Source organism: Oncorhynchus mykiss, chromosome 9, assembly GCF_013265735.2.
Source record: "Oncorhynchus mykiss isolate Arlee chromosome 9, USDA_OmykA_1.1, whole genome shotgun sequence".
Classification (NCBI taxonomy): Eukaryota; Metazoa; Chordata; class Actinopteri; order Salmoniformes; family Salmonidae; genus Oncorhynchus; species Oncorhynchus mykiss.
Genome location: NC_048573.1, coordinates 70,521,052 through 70,538,008, shown reverse-complemented (window position 1 = coordinate 70,538,008; position 16,957 = coordinate 70,521,052). Strand labels below are relative to the sequence as shown.

Below are 16,957 nucleotides of genomic sequence, written 5' to 3'. Positions count from 1 at the left end.
GAGGAACTGTAAACAATGTACAAAATGTAGTACAGTATGATAACCAACCTCATTCATTCAATGCAGTGCAGTAAATGGATGGCTTAGAGTTACAAATGTTTATGCACTACTATGCAGTCATACGTAATTTACAGTACATTACTGTAATGCTAAAATAGTCATTATATAGTTGCATGCCTGTTCTAATTTCTGAAGGTTCGAATTATGGACGCTGTAAATCGACTCAAGTTGGGCTGGACTCTCAGTCCAGTCTCTCTCATGGTCAAACCGTGGTTGATCTCATGATCAACATGTGTTGACCTAATCTCATCAGAGATGGCTCTCCTTCCTTCTCTTCTTTGCCCTCATCCTCTTCTTCATCTTCATCTTCCTCTTGCTCTCTGTCCATTGTTGGCATCCATTGTTCAAAACAGGTAATCTGACCTTTGACCTATTTATAGGCCTATGCTACAGTAAAGCAGTGATTGGTTAGTGATCAGTTAAGCTATTAGTGTTTGCACACGTAAGGAGTGTGTGTGTAACCTGGTGAGTAAGTGTAGCATTTTGATTGGTTGTGTTTGGAAAAGGAAAGCAAGTCACTTCCTATTAGATGTTTGTGTTTTAGGTAGAGAATTGTGTGTAGTGTTTAAAAAAAAAAGTGTTTCATGCAATTGATAACTGAGCCAAAGGCTGAGAAATAGCTTATGGTTTGGGATATTTGGTGTGTAGTTTTGCACTTTGAGTGAGAGGTTTCAAAAATCGTGTGACATGAAAAGATTTTGTGTGTAAGCAGTTGGAAAAAAACTGTAATGTCCACATCCCAGCTCAACCCTAAACCTATAGCTTCATGTCCACATCATCCCAGCTCAACCCTAAACCTATAGCTTCATGTCCACATCATCCCAGCTCAACCCTAAACCTATAGCTTCATGTCCACATCATCCCAGCTCAACCCTAAACCTATAGCTTCATGTCCACATCATCCCAGCTAAACCCTAATCCTATAGCTTCATGTCCACATCATCCCAGCTCAACCCTAAACCTATAGCTTCATGTCCACATCATCCCAGCTAAACCCTAAACCTATAGCTTCATGTCCACATCATCCCAGCTCAACCCTAAACCTATAGCTTCATGTCCACATCATCCCAGCTCAACCCTAAACCTATAGCTTCATGTCCACATCATCCCAGCTAAACCCTAAACCTATAGCTTCATGTCCACATCATCCCAGCTAAACCCTAAACCTATAGCTTCATGTCCACATCATCCCAGCTCAACCCTAAACCTATAGCTTCATGTCCACATCATCCCAGCTCAACCCTAAACCTATAGCTTCATGTCCACATCATCCCAGCTCAACCCTAAACCTATAGCTTCATGTCCACATCATCCCAGCTCAACCCTAAACCTATAGCTTCATGTCCACATCATCCCAGCTCAACCCTAAACTTATAGCTTCATGTCCACATCATCCCAGCTCAACCCTAAACCTATAGCTTCATGTCCACATCATCCCAGCTCAACCCTAAACCTATAGCTTCATGTCCACATCATCCCAGCTAAACCCTAAACCTATAGCTTCATGTCCACATCATCCCAGCTCAACCCTAAACCTATAGCTTCATGTCCACATCATCCCAGCTAAACCCTAAACCTATAGCTTCATGTCCACATCATCCCAGCTCAACCCTAAACCTATAGCTTCATGTCCACATCATCCCAGCTCAACCCTAAACCTATAGCTTCATGTCCACATCATCCCAGCTAAACCCTAAACCTATAGCTTCATGTCCACATCATCCCAGCTCAACCCTAAACCTATAGCTTCATGTCCACATCATCCCAGCTCAACCCTAAACCTATAGCTTCATGTCCACATCATCCCAGCTAAACCCTAAACCTATAGCTTCATGTCCACATCATCCCAGCTCAACCCTAAACCTATAGCTTCATGTCCACATCATCCCAGCTCAACCCTAAACCTATAGCTTCATGTCCACATCATCCCAGCTCAACCCTAAACCTATAGCTTCATGTCCACATCATCCCAGCTCAACCCTAAACCTATAGCTTCATGTCCACATCATCCCAGCTCAACCCTAAACCTATAGCTTCATGTCCACATCATCCCAGCTCAACCCTAAACCTATAGCTTCATGTCCACATCATCCCAGCTCAACCCTAAACCTATAGCTTCATGTCCACATCATCCCAGCTCAACCCTAAACCTATAGCTTCATGTCCACATCATCCCAGCTCAACCCTAAACCTATAGCTTCATGTCCACATCATCCCAGCTCAACCCTAAACCTATAGCTTCATGTCCACATCATCCCAGCTCAACCCTAAACCTATAGCTTCATGTCCACATCATCCCAGCTCAACCCTAAACCTATAGCTTCATGTCCACATCATCCCAGCTCAACCCTAAACCTATAGCTTCATGTCCACATCATCCCAGCTCAACCCTAAACCTATAGCTTCATGTCCACATCATCCCAGCTCAACCCTAAACCTATAGCTTCATGTCCACATCATCCCAGCTCAACCCTAAACCTATAGCTTCATGTCCACATCATCCCAGCTCAACCCTAAACCTATAGCTTCATGTCCACATCATCCCAGCTCAACCCTAAACCTATAGCTTCATGTCCACATCATCCCAGCTCAACCCTAAACCTATAGCTTCATGTCCACATCATCCCAGCTCAACCCTAAACCTATAGCTTCATGTCCACATCATCCCAGCTAAACCCTAAACCTATAGCTTCATGTCCACATCATCCCAGCTCAACCCTAAACCTATAGCTTCATGTCCACATCATCCCAGCTCAACCCTAAACCTATAGCTTCATGTCCACATCATCCCAGCTCAACCCTAAACCTATAGCTTCATGTCCACATCATCCCAGCTCAACCCTAAACCTATAGCTTCATGTCCACATCATCCCAGCTCAACCCTAAACCTATAGCTTCATGTCCACATCATCCCAGCTCAACCCTAAACCTATAGCTTCATGTCCACATCATCCCAGCTCAACCCTAAACCTATAGCTTCATGTCCACATCATCCCAGCTCAACCCTAAACCTATAGCTTCATGTCCACATCATCCCAGCTAAACCCTAAACCTATAGCTTCATGTCCACATCATCCCAGCTCAACCCTAAACCTATAGCTTCATGTCCACATCATCCCAGCTAAACCCTAAACCTATAGCTTCATGTCCACATCATCCCAGCTCAACCCTAAACCTATAGCTTCATGTCCACATCATCCCAGCTCAACCCTAAACCTATAGCTTCATGTCCACATCATCCCAGCTCAACCCTAAACCTATAGCTTCATGTCCACATCATCCCAGCTCAACCCTAAACCTATAGCTTCATGTCCACATCATCCCAGCTAAACCCTAAACCTATAGCTTCATGTCCACATCATCCCAGCTCAACCCTAAACCTATAGCTTCATGTCCACATCATCCCAGCTCAACCCTAAACCTATAGCTTCATGTCCACATCATCCCAGCTCAACCCTAAACCTATAGCTTCATGTCCACATCATCCCAGCTAAACCCTAAACCTATAGCTTCATGTCCACATCATCCCAGCTCAACCCTAAACCTATAGCTTCATGTCCACATCATCCCAGCTAAACCCTAAACCTATAGCTTCATGTCCACATCATCCCAGCTCAACCCTAAACCTATAGCTTCATGTCCACATCATCCCAGCTAAACCCTAATCCTATAGCTTCATGTCCACATCATCCCAGCTAAACCCTAAACCTATAGCTTCATGTCCACATCATCCCAGCTCAACCCTAAACCTATAGCTTCATGTCCACATCATCCCAGCTAAACCCTAAACCTATAGCTTCATGTCCACATCATCCCAGCTAAACCCTAAACCTATAGCTTCATGTCCACATCATCCCAGCTAAACCCTAAACCTATAGCTTCATGTCCACATCATCCCAGCTCAACCCTAAACCTATAGCTTCATGTCCACATCATCCCAGCTAAACCCTAAACCTATAGCTTCATGTCCACATCATCCCAGCTCAACCCTAAACCTATAGCTTCATGTCCACATCATCCCAGCTAAACCCTAATCCTATAGCTTCATGTCCACATCATCCCAGCTAAACCCTAAACCTATAGCTTCATGTCCACATCATCCCAGCTCAACCCTAAACCTATAGCTTCATGTCCACATCATCCCAGCTCAACCCTAAACCTATAGCTTCATGTCCACATCATCCCAGCTCAACCCTAAACCTATAGCTTCATGTCCACATCATCCCAGCTCAACCCTAAACCTATAGCTTCATGTCCACATCATCCCAGCTCAACCCTAAACCTATAGCTTCATGTCCACATCATCCCAGCTCAACCCTAAACCTATAGCTTCATGTCCACATCATCCCAGCTCAACCCTAAACCTATAGCTTCATGTCCACATCATCCCAGCTCAACCCTAAACCTATAGCTTCATGTCCACATCATCCCAGCTCAACCCTAAACCTATAGCTTCATGTCCACATCATCCCAGCTCAACCCTAAACCTATAGCTTCATGTCCACATCATCCCAGCTAAACCCTAAACCTATAGCTTCATGTCCACATCATCCCAGCTCAACCCTAAACCTATAGCTTCATGTCCACATCATCCCAGCTCAACCCTAAACCTATAGCTTCATGTCCACATCATCCCAGCTCAACCCTAAACCTATAGCTTCATGTCCACATCATCCCAGCTCAACCCTAAACCTATAGCTTCATGTCCACATCATCCCAGCTAAACCCTAAACCTATAGCTTCATGTCCACATCATCCCAGCTCAACCCTAAACCTATAGCTTCATGTCCACATCATCCCAGCTCAACCCTAAACCTATAGCTTCATGTCCACATCATCCCAGCTCAACCCTAAACCTATAGCTTCATGTCCACATCATCCCAGCTAAACCCTAAACCTATAGCTTCATGTCCACATCATCCCAGCTCAACCCTAAACCTATAGCTTCATGTCCACATCATCCCAGCTCAACCCTAAACCTATAGCTTCATGTCCACATCATCCCAGCTCAACCCTAAACCTATAGCTTCATGTCCACATCATCCCAGCTCAACCCTAAACCTATAGCTTCATGTCCACATCATCCCAGCTCAACCCTAAACCTATAGCTTCATGTCCACATCATCCCAGCTCAACCCTAAACCTATAGCTTCATGTCCACATCATCCCAGCTCAACCCTAAACCTATAGCTTCATGTCCACATCATCCCAGCTCAACCCTAAACCTATAGCTTCATGTCCACATCATCCCAGCTCAACCCTAAACCTATAGCTTCATGTCCACATCATCCCAGCTCAACCCTAAACCTATAGCTTCATGTCCACATCATCCCAGCTCAACCCTAAACCTAAAGTTAAGTACAAAACTCGTATTCAACTGATTGGTGTGCTATATTAATCAGGAGTGATGAAATGTGAGCAATCATATAGCCCTACAATATACTGAAATTCCTTCTGGAAAAAGAAAGTTATTCTCTATCACATTCACTTTAGCATTGTGCTTGTTTAATTACTATTTTATGTTTAGGCCAATTATGTTTAGAAATGGTATTAATCAATACCCAATCAGAACGTTTATTCGATTGTAAAAAATATATTTTTGTAAAGTAAAAATGTGTCGGATTTACATAACGTGCGTGTGACGTAAGCACGTCGGCTGGTTGAACGTTTACGTGTAGCTAGCAGTGCACACTGTGTGAGCGTTTCCGAACAAAAGCCTGAAGACGAACAAATCAATAGCAGCAATCGGCATTTTAAAACGAAACAATTGATTATCAAATTGTAGGTAAATATATATTACAGTTATTTTGGTGGCTGTATGTGTATTGTCTGTCGTCCTTGCCTTGTACCGAATCTTTGTTTTGCTGTCTGCGTGCGTGGAAGACTCAGATTACGATTGTTGTTGCCTGTTTGTCTTTTTTCAGATTTCCAATGTGACAACCAATTTTTTTTAAACTATGTAGATAGTAACTAAGCCATTTAAATGACATGGGTTCGCGCATATGTTATTGATATATTCTGGTCAGAGTTGGATTGGGTAAGACTTTTCTCGTAACCCAAGGCACAGGTCCGTCAGGTTCTACAGCGCCATCCTATGGTCGTGTTTTTTTTTCTTTATTTTTCATATCTGAAACATTCGTACCTAATGTTATTCTGAAATAGTTATTACCATCGAGGAAAATGTTCTCCTACATTTCACACTTTATTTATTGTGCTTGCATGAGTCATTTGGCAATCAAACACAATGTCTCTTGGGCATCAAACCAGGCATCATCAAGCTCCTTTCTTCTCTATTGCTTTATGACACAGCAGGCCCAGTAAACATTTGTCTGGTAGTCCTATCACCTATCACCGTGCTTCTACACCTGCATTGCTTGCTGTTTGGGGTTTTAGGCTGGGTTTCTGTACAGCACTTTGAGATATCAGCTGATGTACGAAGGGCTATATAAATACATTTGATTTGATCTCCCCATTGGCATCGTTCAGGTACAAGCCACAGGTACAGCGATCACACCTAATGTGTTGAGGAAGACTTTTTTTAGGTAGCTCTTTCAGCATTGGTCATTCTAATGCAAAAAGGGATGGCTGGTTTAATCTGAAATATACAAGATATGACATGGAGGTGGTTTTGTTGAAGTTTTTATTTAGTTAGTCGTCGCAATGCAAGAGACACTTTTGAATTCAATTGCAGATAACTTAAACATTTCTCTTCTTCAGATAAAGGCCCAGAAGTTACCCTTCTCTCCAGCTAAGATGGGAGGAGCTGTGAGCGCTGGGGAGGATAATGACGAGTTGATTGACAACCTGAAGGAGGCACACTACATCCGTTCAGACCTGGTGGAGCGGGCCTTCAGGGCCATCGACCGGGCCGACTACTACCTGGAGGAGTACCGTGACAGCGCCTACAAGGACCTGGCCTGGAGGCATGGCAACATCCACCTATCAGCCCCCTGTATCTACTCTGAGGTGATGGAGGCCCTGGACCTGCACCCGGGCCTGTCCTTCCTCAACCTGGGCAGTGGGACGGGGTACCTCAGCACTATGGTGGGCCTCATACTGGGTGAGTTACTGTAGCAGATGGTACAACCACTCTGGGCCTCGTACTGGGTGAGTTACTGTAGCAGGTGGTACAACCACTCTGGGCCTCATACTGGGTGAGTTACTGTAGCAGGCGGTACAACCACTCTGGGCCTCATACTGGGTGAGTTACTGTAGCAGACAGTACAACCACTCTGGGCCTCGTACTGGGTGAGTTACTGTAGCAGGTGGCACAACCATTCTGGTCCTCATATTGGGTGAGTTACTGTAGCAGGCGGTACAACCACTCTGGGCCTCGTACTGGGTGAGTTACTGTAGCAGACAGTACAACCACTCTGGGCCTCGTACTGGGTGAGTTACTGTAGCAGACAGTACAACCACTCTGGGCCTCGTACTGGGTGAGTTACTGTAGCAGGCGGTACAACCACTCTGGGCCTCGTACTGGGTGAGTTACTGTAGCAGGCGGTACAACCACTCTGGGCCTCATACTGGGTGAGTTACTGTAGCAGGTGGTACAACCACTCTGGGCCTCATACTGGGTGAGTTACTGTAGCAGGCGGTACAACCACTCTGGGCCTCATACTGGGTGAGTTACTGTAGCAGGTGGTACAACCACTCTGGGCTTCATACTTACTGGGTGAGTTACTGTAGCAGACAGTACAACGACTCTGGGCCTCGTACTGAGTGAGTTACTGTAGCAGATGGTACAACCACTCTGGGCCTCATACTGGGTGAGTTACTGTAGCAGACAGTACAACCACTCTGGGCCTCGTACTGGGTGAGTTACTGTAGCAGGCGGTACAACCACTCTGGGCCTCATACTGGGTGAGTTACTGTAGCAGACAGTACAACCACTCTGGGCCTCGAACTGGGTGAGTTACTGTAGCAGGCGGTACAACCACTCTGGGCCTCATACTGGGTGAGTTACTGTAGCAGGTGGTACAACCACTCTGGGCTTCATACTTACTGGGTGAGTTACTGTAGCAGACAGTACAACGACTCTGGGCCTCGTACTGAGTGAGTTACTGTAGCAGATGGTACAACCACTCTGGGCCTTATACTGGGTGAGTTACTGTAGCAGACAGTACAACCACTCTGGGCCTCGTACTGGGTGAGTTACTGTAGCAGGCGGTACAACCACTCTGGGCCTCATACTGGGTGAGTTACTGTAGCAGACAGTACAACCACTCTGGACTTCGTACTGGGTGAGTTACTGTAGCAGGCGGTACAACCACTCTGGGCCTCATACTGGGTGAGTTACTGTAGTAGATGGCACAACCACTCTGGGCCTCATACTGGGTGAGTTACTGTAGTAGATGGCACAACCACTCTGGGCCTCATACTGGGTGAGTTACTGTAGTAGATGGTACAACCATTCTGGGCCTCGTACTGGGTGAGTTACTGTAGCAGGTGGTACAACCATTCTGGGCCTTATACTGGGTGAGTTACTGTAGTAGATGGTACAACCATTCTGGGCCTCGTACTGGGTGAGTTACTGTAGTAGATGGTACAACCACTCTGGGCCTCATACTGGGTGAGTTACTGTAGTAGATGGTACAACCACTCTGGGCCTCATACTGGGTGAGTTACTGTAGTAGATGGTACAACCACTCTGGGCCTCATACTGGGTGAGTTACTGTAGCAGGTGGTACAACCACTCTGGGCCTCGTACTGGGTGAGTTACTGTAGTAGATGGCACAACCACTCTGGGCCTCGTACTGGGTGAGTTACTGTAGCAGGTGGTACAACCACTCTGGGCCTCGTACTGGGTGAGTTACTGTAGCAGGTGGTACAACCACTCTGGGCCTCATACTGGGTGAGTTACTGTAGTAGATGGTACAACCACTCTGGGCCTCGTACTGGGTGAGTTACTGTAGCAGGTGGCACAACCACTCTGGGCCTCGTACTGGGTGAGTTACTGTAGCAGGTGGCACAACCACTCTGGGCCTCATACTGGGTGAGTTACTGTAGTAGATGGTACAACCACTCTGGGCCTCATACTGGGTGAGTTACTGTAGTAGATGGCACAACCACTCTGGGCCTCATACTGGGTGAGTTACTGTAGTAGATGGTACAACCACTCTGGGCCTCATACTGGGTGAGTTACTGTAGAAGACGGTACAACCACTCTGGGCCTCATACTGGGTGAGTTACTGTAGTAGATGGCACAACCACTCTGGGCCTCATACTGGGTGAGTTACTGTAGAAGACGGTACAACCACTCTGAGCCTCATACTGGGTGAGTTACTGTAGCAGATGGTACAACCACTCTGGGCCTCGTACTGGGTGAGTTACTGTAGTAGATGGCACAACCATTCTGGTCCTCATACTGGGTGAGTTACTGTAGTAGATGGCACAACCACTCTGGGCCTCGTACTGGGTGAGTTACTGTAGCAGATGGTACAACCACTCTGGGCCTCGTACTGGGTGAGATACTGTAGCAGATGGTACAACCACTCTGGGCCTCGTACTGGGTGAGTTACTGTAGTAGATGGCACAACCACTCTGGGCCTCATTGGGACTGGAAATGGGGAAAACAGCAGGCCAGCTGATTGGAAAAGTCTATTTTCTTTATTCAAATGAATTGTGGATTGTACAAAGCTCACATGGTTGTTCTGTTGTTATCCTGGTTCCAGGTCCATTTGGTGTGAACCATGGGGTGGAGTTATATGCTGATGTGATTGAGTATGCCTACCAGAAGCTAGACTACTTCATCAAAACCAGCGAAAGCTTTGACAAGTGAGACACTTCACCTCTGATTTCCTTCCCCATCTAGAGCAGTCTTGAGCAGTCTTGAGCAGTGTTGAGCAGTCTTGAGCAGTCTAGAGCAGTCTTGAGCAGTCTTGAGCAGTCTTGAGCAGTCTAGAGCAGTCTAGAGCAGTCTAGAGCAGTCTAGAGCAGTCTTGAGCAGTCTAGAGCAGTCTAGAGCAGTCTTGAGCAGTCTAGAGCAGTCTAGAGCAGTCTAGAGCAGTCTTGAGCAGTCTAGAGCAGTCTAGAGCAGTCTAGAGCAGTCTAGAGCAGTCTTGTCTGTCTGTCGACATCAGTGGCTTCATGTGTAGCCTGCATATGCAGTTTTTGTCTCTTTTGTTTATGCTGTATTTGTGTTTTTTAGGTTTGAGTTCTGCGAGCCTTCCTTTGTGGCGGGGAACTGCCTGGAGATCCCCTCTGAGTGCAGGCAGTATGACAGGGTGTATTGTGGGGCAGGGGTGCAGAGAGACCATGAAGAATACATGATGAACTTGCTGAAGGTGGGGGGTATTCTGGTACTGCCCCTAGAGGAGAAGGTGTGTGTGTAAACACCAACACACTCACACTGAAATGCATACATGTTAAATGAGTACTATTACCTGACCCTTACACAACAAGGATGTACCCTAATCTAGGGGTTCCCAAACTGTTTTACTCAGGCCTCCTTTCTATCATTGGGGAACACCCCCCCCCCCCCCCCCCCCCCCCCACACACACACACACACACATGTCTAATTCTACAGGCACAAGCCCTGTTCATGACACAAACTGTTCACACCCCTCTTGTTGGTAGAGAGAAGTTTCAGGTTTAAATCCCATTGTCTTCCACTTCTATACATTTGACCATGTCGAATGTGTATTCATGTGATGATATCCGAGTGACTCAAACATTACAACAACATTTAAGGGCTAAAAAAATAAAACAGCTGACATGGGCTCGTTGATCTGGACATTTCTCTAATGGTCTGTAATGACTGACATAACAAGAGGAACTGATGATGTAATACCCAACTACAAAATGTCACCTTGTGCATTCTACTATTACAACTTTCAACAGTAAATTGAAAGCCGGGCTGAGTTCCTTTAAAGAAATACATGTTTTTATTATTTTTTGAAACAATTTGGGAGGGGGAACAGTTTGAGAACCACTGCTGTGATGTACCCTCTTGTTGTGCCCTCATATCCTCTTGTTTTCCCCTTTCTAGCTAACCAAGATCACGCGTACAGGCCAGAGCAGCTGGGAGACCAAAAAGATCATTGCTGTGTCCTTCGCTCCCCTGGTGCTCCCCAAAGATTACACCAGTAACATCAAAACATCAAAGACCGCCCCACTACGTGAGTGCCTCGTCAGTTTGTTGTACATGGGAGTCATGACTCGCCAGACCGATTGTCGCTCTGCACAGTACGGGGGCCGCTCGCTTGCTTTTCGGTGCGGTGTGTTATAAGGACTGACAGCCGTCATGTCGCCCATTTCTACATGTAGAATCAGTCTGCAAATTTCTACATGTAGAATCAGTCTGCAAATTTCTACATGTAGAATCAGTCTGCAAATTTCTACATGTAGAATCAGTCTGCAAATTTCTACATGTAGAATCAGTCTGCAAATTTCTACATGTAGAATCAGTCTGCAAATTTCTACATGTAGAATCAGTCTGCAAATTTCTACATGTAGAATCAGTCTGCAAGTTTCTACATGTAGAATCAGTCTGCAAATTTCTACATGTAGAATCAGTCTGCAAATTTCTACATGTAGAATCAGTCTGCAAATTTCTACATGTAGAATCAGTCTGCAAATTTCTACATGTAGAATCAGTCTGCAAATTTCTACATGTAGAATCAGTCTGCAAATTTCTACATGTAGAATCAGTCTGCAAATTTCTACATGTAGAATCAGTCTGCAAATTTCTACATGTAGAATCAGTCTGCAAATTTCTACATGTAGAATCAGTCTGCAAATTTCTACATGTAGAATCAGTCTGCAAATTTCTACATGTAGAATCAGTCTGCAAATTTCTACATGTAGAATCAGTCTGCAAATTTCTACATGTAGAATCAGTCTGCAAATTTCTACATGTAGAATCAGTCTGCAAATTTCTACATGTAGAATCAGTCTGCAAATTTCTACATGTAGAATCAGTCTGCAAATTTCTACATGTAGAATCAGTCTGCAAATTTCTACATGTAGAATCAGTCTGCAAATTTCTACATGTAGAATCAGTCTGCAAATTTCTACATGTAGAATCAGTCTGCAAATTTCTACATGTAGAATCAGTCTGCAAATTTCTACATGTAGAATCAGTCTGCAAATTTCTACATGTAGAATCAGTCTGCAAATTTCTACATGTAGAATCAGTCTGCAAATTTCTACATGTAGAATCAGTCTGCAAATTTCTACATGTAGAATCAGTCTGCAAATTTCTACCGGCGCTGTTTAGAGGTGCTGAGTACTCTCTGCCGGCGCTGTTTAGAGGTGCTGAGTACTCTCTGCCGGCGCTGTTTAGAGGTGCTGAGTACTCTCGGCCGGCGCTGTTTAGAGGTGCTGAGTACTCTCGGCCGGCGCTGTTTAGAGGTGCTGAGTACTCTCGGCCGGCGCTGTTTAGAGGTGCTGAGTACTCTCTGCCGGCGCTGTTTAGAGGTGCTGAGTACTCTCGGCCGGCGCTGTTTAGAGGTGCTGAGTACTCTCGGCCGGCGCTGTTTAGAGGTGCTGAGTACTCTCGGCCGGCGCTGTTTAGAGGTGCTGAGTACTCTCTGCCGGCGCTGTTTAGAGGTGCTGAGTACTCTCTGCCGGCGCTGTTTAGAGGTGCTGAGTACTCTCTGCCGGCGCTGTTTAGAGGTGCTGAGTACTCTCTGCCGGCGCTGTTTAGAGGTGCTGAGTACTCTCTGCCGGCGCTGTTTAGAGGTGCTGAGTACTCTCTGCCGGCGCTGTTTAGAGGTGCTGAGTACTCTCGGCCGGCGCTGTTTAGAGGTGCTGAGTACTCTCGGCCGGCGCTGTTTAGAGGTGCTGAGTACTCTCGGCCGGCACTGTTTAGAGTTGCTGAGTACTCTCGGCAGGCACTGTTTAGAGGTGCTGAGTACTCTCTACCGGCGCTGTTTAGAGGTGCTGAGTACTCTCTGCCGGCACTGTTTAGAGGTGCTGGGTACTCTCTACCGGCGCTGTTTAGAGGTGCTGAGTACTCTCGGCCGGCACTGTTTAGAGGTGCTGAGTACTCTCGGCCGGCACTGTTTAGAGGTGCTGAGTACTCTCTACCGGCACTGTTTAGAGGTGCTGGGTACTCTCTACCGGCACTGTTTAGAGGTGCTGAGTACTCTCTGCCGGCGCTGTTTAGAGGTGCTGAGTACTCTCGGCCGGCGCTGTTTAGAGGTGCTGAGTACTCTCTGCCGGCACTGTTTAGAGGTGCTGGGTACTCTCTACCGGCGCTGTTTAGAGGTGCTGAGTACTCTCGGCCGGCACTGTTTAGAGGTGCTGAGTACTCTCGGCCGGCACTGTTTAGAGGTGCTGAGTACTCTCTACCGGCACTGTTTAGAGGTGCTGGGTACTCTCTACCGGCACTGTTTAGAGGTGCTGGGTACTCTCTACCGGCACTGTTTAGAGGTGCTGGGTACTCTCTACCGGCACTGTTTAGAGGTGCTGGGTACTCTCGGCCGGCACTGTTTAGAGGTGCTGAGTACTCTCGGCCGGCACTGTTTAGAGGTGCTGAGTACTCTCTACCGGCACTGTTTAGAGGTGCTGGGTACTCTCTACCGGCACTGTTTAGAGGTGCTGGGTACTCTCTACCGGCACTGTTTAGAGGTGCTGGGTACTCTCGGCCGGCACTGTTTAGAGGTGCTGAGTACGCTCGGCCGGCAGACACTCGGCCATTCTAGTGGTCTGTTCGTATCTTCTTTTTTTTAACGAGTTGAGTGACGATAAACCCCCAAAATAACTTTTTGTCACCATGGAAACAATACTCACGTTAACCGTTTTCTAACTTTCCCATCATTCTCGTGTGCTTTCCTTTCGATCGTCTCTCTGGTGACCCACGGAGCAGCCACGTTTGAGGTGCGGACGCTGCAAGAGCTGGCTCGTATAGCCATCCGCCACACCCTGAGAGTGACCACGGACAACAGGGGGGGTCAGCCACGAGGCCGGGGCTCTTTTGGAGGAGGCAGGGGCCTGGGGGTCAGTGGGCTCCACAAGTACGGTCCGCGTTTTAAACGCCGGCGCATTCATCGGCGCCACGGCAACTCTGTGGTACTGAGCAGTGCCCTCCCTACCTCCGCCCCCCTGGACAACAACAATAACCGCGGGGGCCAGAAGGTGGAGGAGCAGGGAAGGGCAACCCGGGGAGCGGGAGAGGAGGCTGCGGCAGAGGAGGAGGAGGAAGAAGAGGAGGAAGCAGAGAGGGAGACAGGGGAGCTACTCCGGGCAGAGCCACCTATAAACATCTTGAGAGAGAGGATTCTCTGTCTGCCCCTCCCGGAGCCTCTGAAGATGTACCTGCTGTACTACCGGGAGAAATGACTTCTCCACAGATAGAACTAACAGCAGAAAACAACCAAGCAACCAGCCTTGGGCATCTACAACCCCTGACCCCTACCATTCTTCTAGGCAGGGCAACAGGCCCCCTGTTACTGACTTACTGACTGGGTCTGTATCCCTCCTGTCCTCTACATCATCCTCTCTCTCTCTCTCTCTCTCTCTGTGTTTTTCTTACTCAATGCCTTTTCTGTATGTGTAAGAAGCATACATATTTGACCAGTGTAATGGTAAGAGTTTCACCTCTGTGATAGAAAGGCTCCCTGGGAATCTGTAGCTTAGCTTTCTCAATGGCACAGATAGCTTTCTCTGACAGCCAAACAGATCCATTTTAACTCCGAGAGTTGGGTGGGTGTGAGTTTGTGATCTATCATTCTGTGCTGTGACTGAGCCCCGGACATACGGTGGTGTCTGTTATCTTGTTGGAAGACTTCTTATTGGTCGTTACGTGCAGCCACAGGTTCCAGAGCACGTTGGTTCAGGTCTTCAATAAAGGTAAACCACTGGATATTGCTTTAGAGCCTTGTGCTTCATAAATGGCATAGTGTCCGAGCCGGAGGAGAAATAGCTTGTCATTTCAGTCGTGTCCAGAAGCCAGAGAGACTTTGTTTGGCATAGTGGACAGGGATTGGAGACCACACAGCTGGGATTTTCCCTATTAGACCCCCCCCCCCCCCCCCCCCCCCCCCAAGTTCCCATAACATCATAGATCTGTTCAGGGGAGCTGTTTGTGTGGAGTTGGAACTCTGTAAATCAACAGATCTTGCACAATGAGTATCAGGTAGGATTCCACAGTGAGGCCATTTTGTTTTTGATATTGCACATCGTAACATTGGTCTGATCTGGTGTGGCTGAGTGGAGCTGGTAGAGGTGCCTGTTGAAGACGTGTGGGTGTGGAGCTGGTAGAGGTGCCTGTTGAAGACGTGTGGGTGAGTGGAGCTGGTAGAGGTGCCTGTTGAAGACGTGTGGGTGTGGAGCTGGTAGAGGTGCCTGTTGAAGACGTGTGTGTGTGGAGCTGGTAGAGGTGCCTGTTGAAGACGTGTGTGTGTGTGTGTGTGTGGAGCTGGTAGAGGTGCCTGTTGAAGACGTGTGGGTGTGGAGCTGGTAGAGGTGCCTGTTGAAGACGTGTGGGTGTGGAGCTGGTAGAGGTGCCTGTTGAAGACGTGTGGGTGTGGAGCTGCCTGTTGAAGACGTGTGGGTGTGGAGCTGCCTGTTGAAGACGTGTGGGTGTGGAGCTGGTAGAGGTGCCTGTTGAAGACGTGGTATGTCTGAAACTGTTGACCTACATTATGATGAGTGTGGTTTAGAGACGTGTGTGTATATATCTAAAGTGAGGCTATTGGTTAACTCTATTCTGTTAGCAGGTTGACCTTGGTAGACTGGCAGTGAAGACTAGGTGTGTTTTTGAGAGTCAGCATTTCAGAGAATAACTGTAGTCGACACTATGATATGATTAAGTCCAGAAGACGTTTCAGATTCAACATGATCATGAGACTAAGGTTGGCAATGCTTCTTCAATTGTTATGACGGATTCTGCTCATTTCCAGACTCAAAAGCACCTACTAGAGATCAAAATCTCTTTTTGTGTTTAGTAGATTTATTTTCCAAGAGGTCCTATGAATATTTCCTAGCTCGTCCGTGTTGGGACATTTTTAATTGTCAATTCGGGGGACTCATTTTAAATTTGATTCATAGGTGGATTTAAATTTAGTTGAATTGCATTAGCTTCTGAATTTATTGGATAAAGGTGAAATTGACTCTAACCCTGGCATGTACGTTTATCTAAATATGTTCATTTGGTTTACTTCATAATCAATAGTGAAAGGATGATGTTTTTTCCACCAAATACTAGTTGTTTTCCTATTGGTCGAAAACAGCATGATGATGGGGGGGGGGGTAAAAAAAAATGTAAACAATGTTTTTTTTTTACTGGTTGATGATGCCAATGAATTTTGTTGATGTGTGAAGGGTTGCTTATCTTTTCTCCTGTCATTCAAAACTATTTGTTTTGTTAGTGGAGTTTTGTGGTGTTCATCAACACATGGGACATTGTTTTGTGTGTAGTATTTGGTTTGTAATGCAACAGGAAAATGTAAAAACGGACTAAAATATAATTTTTTTAAAGATCTTAATCGCTACAGATATTCCACCCTTTTTCATCTCGACTCCGAAACTTTCACCCTTCAGTGCCAAACCTACAGTATGTCGCATGAAGCTTGCATTCTAGTTAAAAACTATTCTGATTTGTCCTTTTTTAATAGAACATTTGGAAAGATAATGCTTTCTCATTGATCAAATTATCGATCAATCTTTACAGTGACTTGGTCGTCTGACTGTGTAACAGTACACGTCTTGAGTTCTGTCATGTTCATTTTCAATATTGTGGTAGATGACCAAGTCTTTCCCAATCTGCCTTTTATTCTGTGCTGTAGAAGCATTCCTTTGGTTTCCTTTGAATATAGCTTATTTTTTTTTTGGTTCTGTCGAAGGTTATCATTTTGTGAATGTATGTTTTGGAATTTGAGCTGTACTATTGAATGCTGTTAATAAAATCCTTTATGCAAAGTTGAGAATGTATAGCACTTTAGTGATTTA

The 16,957-nt window shown here is 46.2% G+C and overlaps 1 protein-coding gene across 11 annotated transcripts; it reads left to right on the top strand.

The window, feature by feature from the left end:
• The first annotated feature begins 5,704 nt into the window (after positions 1 to 5,704).
• On the top strand, positions 5,705 to 16,930 carry LOC110532788 (protein-L-isoaspartate O-methyltransferase domain-containing protein 2). 11 transcript variants are annotated; one of them, XR_005053360.1, is made up of 8 exons: positions 5,948 to 6,097; positions 6,778 to 7,120; positions 9,735 to 9,837; positions 10,211 to 10,382; positions 11,052 to 11,181; positions 13,875 to 15,270; positions 15,435 to 15,510; positions 15,607 to 16,930. XR_005053360.1 is itself a non-coding variant. In XM_036988892.1 (6 exons), exons 2-6 carry the CDS (start codon positions 6,814 to 6,816, stop codon positions 14,345 to 14,347), a joined length of 1,185 nt encoding a protein of 394 aa, XP_036844787.1. In that variant the 5' UTR covers positions 5,705 to 5,841; positions 6,778 to 6,813; the 3' UTR covers positions 14,348 to 16,930. The 11 variants fall into 11 exon arrangements, 3 of the variants coding, with proteins under 3 accessions (XP_036844787.1, XP_036844788.1, XP_036844785.1); XR_005053358.1 differs by having other exon boundaries at positions 13,875 to 15,386; XR_005053357.1 differs by having other exon boundaries at positions 13,875 to 15,386; positions 15,569 to 16,930.
• The last annotated feature ends 27 nt before the right edge of the window (positions 16,931 to 16,957 follow it).

Coding starts and splice junctions, on each gene's coding strand:
- LOC110532788 (XM_036988890.1), top strand. CDS start 6,044: ATGACATGGGTTCGCGCATATGTTATTGATATATTCTGGTCAGAGTTG. Junction 6,098..6,777: donor TCTGGTCAGAGTTGGATTGG/GTAAGACTTTTC, acceptor TCTCTTCTTCAG/ATAAAGGCCCAGAAGTTACC. Junction 9,838..10,210: donor ACCAGCGAAAGCTTTGACAA/GTGAGACACTTC, acceptor TGTGTTTTTTAG/GTTTGAGTTCTGCGAGCCTT.